General features: G+C 40.9%; 1 protein-coding gene across 1 annotated transcript; it reads right to left on the bottom strand.

Annotated features, from left to right (window-relative positions):
• Positions 1 to 3611: 3611 nt before the first annotated feature.
• Positions 3612 to 4067, bottom strand: LOC122725382 (myosin light polypeptide 6-like). The gene has a single exon (XM_043962472.1). It carries the CDS (start codon positions 4065 to 4067, stop codon positions 3612 to 3614), a length of 456 nt encoding a protein of 151 aa, XP_043818407.1.
• Between the last annotated feature and the right edge of the window lie 1334 nt (positions 4068 to 5401).

The following is a 5401-nucleotide window of genomic DNA, read 5'->3' on the forward strand; positions in this document are numbered from 1 at the left end:
TCCTCTCTTCTTCTTCCTCCCCCTCCACTTCTTTTTCCAAGTATAGGACAACTATTTCCTTCATTAAAAAGTCAATGCTTAAAAGCATGGTGTTCCAGCCTCAGACACTTAACACTTACTAGCTGTGTGACCCTGGGCAAGTCACTTAACCCCTAATTGCCTCTCAAAAAAAAAAAAGAGATCATTAAAAAAGCATGGTGTTCAAAAGCAAAATGAACAAATACTTAAATCATAAACAATAACCTATTGGCTTCATTATAATCCATCTGAAAAGTAAAGGTACTTTGTGGTACTGCTGAACAGACATTTTACTTTCATCTTATGCCTTGGTTGTCTGAGTGACTCATGGGGTTCAGATCTACTGGTCAGTTAGGCATCATTAATTAATGATGATCCTATTGGTGATGGTTTTTATCTCCTAAGGTGGTGGGTATAGTTATAGGAAGCACCTTCAGCTAGCACCTGGACTGACTCAGAAAACCAAGGAAATCAGGCCCCAACTGATTGTGTTCCTCCGATTTTAGAGGTCCTCTATATGCTAGATCCATTTAACCACTTAATTGTCATTACAAAGGAAGAGCAAATGGAATCGCATACTCATCTAATTGGGCAAGAAGATAAGTAAGCTTAAAGAAGTAGCAAAGAATGTCAGCTACTTGTGGATTTCAAGCACAGCATTCTTCTCCTAAATAATTAGTTGTAGGACATTTGCTCTCACAAAAGGCAAGATCTGCTTAAATGCTAAGTATCAATTTGAACATTTCTACCAGGCTATATCATTCTACTGATGTACACTTTAGATTTCTCACATTAAACCATAATGAATATACAGGATTAAATAATATGGAAAGCATCAGTATTTAAACAATCTACAAATGAAAATTTTGCAAAATTATATCGATGGAACTGACTTGTGGGGGAGCACACATAGGGAAAAAATCAACTATATAATAATACAGCCTAATTTTTTTTTCAATTTCTCTAGGATCTTGAAGTCTAAGGTATCTAAACTTAAGTCACTAGCAGAGAATCTTTCCAGACAGTTTTCACAAATGTAAAAGTCTCACTTTTATTCCAGACAAGATCCCACATTTAAATGACTTCCCTGTACCCCCCCCCTTGCACCCCCCTCAAGAACCAAGAATTTTACATTTCACCCCTCCCCTAGGGTTCATTGGAAATATCTCAAGGGAATTTGGAAATATCTAGTCTCTATCATTGGCTCACCCCGCCCCCCCCACTGTGTTCCTCTAATTTCCCCTTTATGCCAGTTCCATAGCAAGAACAAACATCATGAATGGTAAATTTCCAATCAATCAACAAACATTCATTAAATGTCTTATTATTAAGAGAAAATCATTGCATATTCCAGACAACTGACTTACAGATGAACTTTCGGAACTATATGGACTATATAGCTACTGAAATCTCTTTCTTGGGGGGGTGTTTTTTTGTTTTTTTTGGGTTTTTTTTGCGGGGCAATGAAGGTTAAATAACTTGCCCAGGGTCACACAGCTAGTAATTGTTAAGTGTCAGAGACCGGATTTGAACTCAGGTCCTCCTAACTCCAGGGCAGGTGCTTTATCCACTGTGCCACCTAGCTGCCCCCAGAAATCTCTTTCAATTCTGAAATTCTGTGACTTCCAGTAGTTTAAAAAACAGACTTCCTTCCTATCTTCAACATACCTCACCATAATTACCAGCACCCCATTTCCTTGTACAATAATAGTTTACATTTGTATTATGTTTTAGCTTTACCATTCACTTTCCTCACAACCAATCTGTGAGGTAGATAGAACAAATATTATTATTCCCATTTTTCAGATAGGGAAAAGGACTCTCGAGAGGTAAAGAAATCCACCCAAAGTTACATAAGTAATAAGTATCTGAAGCTGAAAAGGAAGTCTCCCAATACCATGTCTTTATACTACTCCATACTATCTCTATCATGTGCTCACCCAGAAGGATACTAGATCTTAAAGGGTGTCCATGTTTTAGGTATATAGAGGCAACTGTAGTACCATGGATAGAGTGCTGGGCTTAGAGTCAGAAAGACCTGAGTTTACATCCAGCCTCATATGATTACTAGTAGTATGACCTTGGCTAAGTCATTTAACCTCCGTCTGCCTGTTTCCTTACCTATAAAATGAAGATAATACTAGCACCTACCTTTCAGGGTTGTTATGAGGATCAAATACAATAATATTTGTAAAAACTCTTATCACAATGCTTGGTGCCTAGTAGGCACTATATAAGTGCTAGTTATTGTTGTTGTTGTTGTTGTTGTCTTGTCTTTGCTGTTATTATCTTTTGAACAGACCAGACATGGTATAGAACTCTAGGGAAATACTTCCTCTACTAAGGCAGATGGAATAATTTCTGCAATTTGTTGTCTTAACAAATTGCCTGGAGGTTATGCCCAGGATAACAGCCAATATGTCTCAGAGGCGGACCTTGAATTCAGGTCTTGCTAACTAGAGGCCAGTCCTCTATCCTCTAAGCCCAGCTGCCTTTCCTGTGTACTTATCATCTCAGTCTAGGCTTTATCTACAAATGGGCTAATCAGTCTTCACTGAGAGAAATATTTAGGACCTATTCAAAACCATTAGCATGGTTGGCTCTGACTTCAGATAAGCAGGATAAACAAACCTCAGCCTCTGTGGGAACTAGCCTCGCTGTCTTTCCCTGCTTTTCTAACCCTTCAAAGCCAAGTTTTCCAAAGTCTCAGAAGTACCTTCTGACTGATTGCATTGTTTTATTTATTGTCCTTATCACATGGGCCAGATAATTTCACATTCCAGAGCTAACAGAGAGATCTGTACCATGGCCCAGAGACTTTCCTCACCTAATGTGGCAGTTTGTTTTGGAGGAGTATATAATATGCTTCACATTTAGGCAAGGTGAGTACAGAGGCATTTTCAGGTAGACTGTCCATTTAAAATCTCTGATTCACAAAAATGACCTGTAGCATCACCACCACCACCATCATCAACAGTATCACCATTAAATATTTAGGGAGTGACTATTCAGTTGTCTTAGAATAAATTAAGCATCTTGAAGAGGACCTCAGAGGTTATCTAGCCCAACTACTTTCCTGAATCATGAAACCTCGCTCCAACATCCCTGACACATTTTTTTTTTAGCTTTTATTTGAATACTATTCTATTTGAATGTTGGTAACAGTAACAGTGATGGGGAACTCACCATCATATAAACAATCCATTTCATTGTTTTGGATAGTTATAATTTATTTTTTTTTTTGCAGGGCAGTGAGGGTTAAGTGACTTGCCCAGAGTCACACAGCTAGTAAATGTCAAGTGTCTGAGGCTGGATTGGAACTTGGGTCCTCCCGAATCCAGGGCCAGTGCTTTATCTACTGCACCACCTAGCTGCCCTGATAGTTATCATTCTTTTTTTTTTTTTTTTAGGAGCAATTAGCAAGTTTAATTTGGTGAAAGCAGAGAGCAGGTAGGCCAAAGAGGACATGTGGTGGGGGTTGGAAGGAAGGATGTTGATAACCCTGACAATATAGTTCGTTGCTTCAGGGGCGAGAGGATTATTTTTACACTGAGAAAGTTAGGGGATTCTTTGTGGAATGGGGACTTTCGTTCTCAGCTATTCAGCACCATCTGGACTAGCTCTTCATAGTTGATACAACCATTGCTGTCCTCATGCCCTGCCACCAACACTTCCACTTCTTCCTCAGTCATCTTCTCACCCAGAGTGATAAGGGCGTGCCGTATTTCAGCGCCCATGACTGTGCCATTCCCTTCCTTATCAAACACCCGAAGCCCCTCTACATAGTCTTCATATGTGCCCTGGTCCTTATTCTTTGCTACAGTCTGAAGCATTGGCAGAAAGTGTTCAAAGTCCAACACCTTCACATTCATCTCATCACTCTTGGGATTCCCTAAGACCTTGAGCACCTCAGCATTGTTGGGTTTCTGGCCCAAGGCCCGCATCACGTCCCCACACTGGCTGTATAAGATCTTTCCATTCCCCGTGCAGTCAAACAGCTGGAAGGCCTCTTTGAACTCAGCAGTCCGATCCTCCGTGAAGTCACACATCTTGGCCGTGCAGCTCTGTTGCTGCTACTGCTTCTGCTGTATGTAATGGCTCCCGATAGTTATCATTCTTAAGGAGTTCATTCTGGAGTTGGTGCAACACGTGCTGACCTTCTACCGAGTTCTGACTGACCAGAGTAAATCTCATACTCCTACCACAAGACAATCTTGCAGATACATGCAGGCAATTCTCTCCTACCACTTATAGCTTTCTTCAAATGGCATCTTTTTGTCTCTCCTCCATCTTTGTTGCTTTGCTCTGGAAGGACTCCATTTTGTCAATGGCTTTTATAAAATGTAGCTTCCAGAACAGAATCCCCAGGGCTTAGCATAGTACCTGGCGTGTAGTAAGCACTTAACAAATGCTTGTTGACTGAATAAAATATGTGTTCTGACCAAGGTGAAAGACTACCATGGCCTCTCCAAATGGTTAAATGAAGATGTACCAAGGAGGCTCAAAACCTGTGTCACCCTGTCGGAGTAAGACCTGCAGTAACAGGGAAGCCTCCTTTCCCACTAGGGATTTTGAATATTAACTAGTTTCTAATTCTCCAGGCATTTCTGTCACCACCACCCCCTGCCTAAAATGTCTGTTCCTGTTTGGTCCAGATAAAACCCATCCACTTCACCTATATTGGGCACCCAATGGACTTCCCTGTGTTCCTCTTCCCTGACTGCCTGTCCACTATGAGAGTACCTTCTCTCAATAAAGCTTCCTTGCCTTAGGTTTATTGCTCCAATTTTGTGCTGAGTTTTGTCCTGTGGTGCTCTGCCTCCCAGTCATGGCTACTTCTCTGTCTCTCTCTGGCTCTCTGTCTGTCTTTCTGTGTCTCTGTCTTTCTCTCTGCTCTGTCTCTCCCTCCCTCCCTCCCTCCTAGTTCTTTCTTTAGAAGTATGAATCATTGTGACTACCAATCTCAACAGTTGCACCTACATCTCAAGGCTTTGACCTAGGAAGTGTAAAAGGCAAGGGCAGGATGGAGAAGAATGTTATGCTTCTATATTTGGTCTTGCCTCCTCCCCAATAGCAGGTCTATGATTAGAGACCCTGCCCCAACTGTGTGTTTCTTAGGTTTTTCTCCTGGCAGATAAGAGAGGTTGCCACTTTTTTCTGTTCTGCACCTGGGTATTCTGAATCTTCCTAAGACTGTGTTAAGATAAACTATAACCCATTGTTTGCGGTACTACAATTCCCTGAATGCAAATTGATTTAATTTTGTTTTGTTTTGTTTTGTTTGGCTTGTCAACACTGTTAACTCCTATTGAGATTATAAATCCACTGAAGCTCTTTCTAATGCTAACCTTATAGGACCCTGCCACTCCTCTGTATTCATCTT

The sequence above is a fragment of the Dromiciops gliroides genome, chromosome 4, assembly GCF_019393635.1.
Source record: "Dromiciops gliroides isolate mDroGli1 chromosome 4, mDroGli1.pri, whole genome shotgun sequence".
Classification (NCBI taxonomy): Eukaryota; Metazoa; Chordata; class Mammalia; order Microbiotheria; family Microbiotheriidae; genus Dromiciops; species Dromiciops gliroides.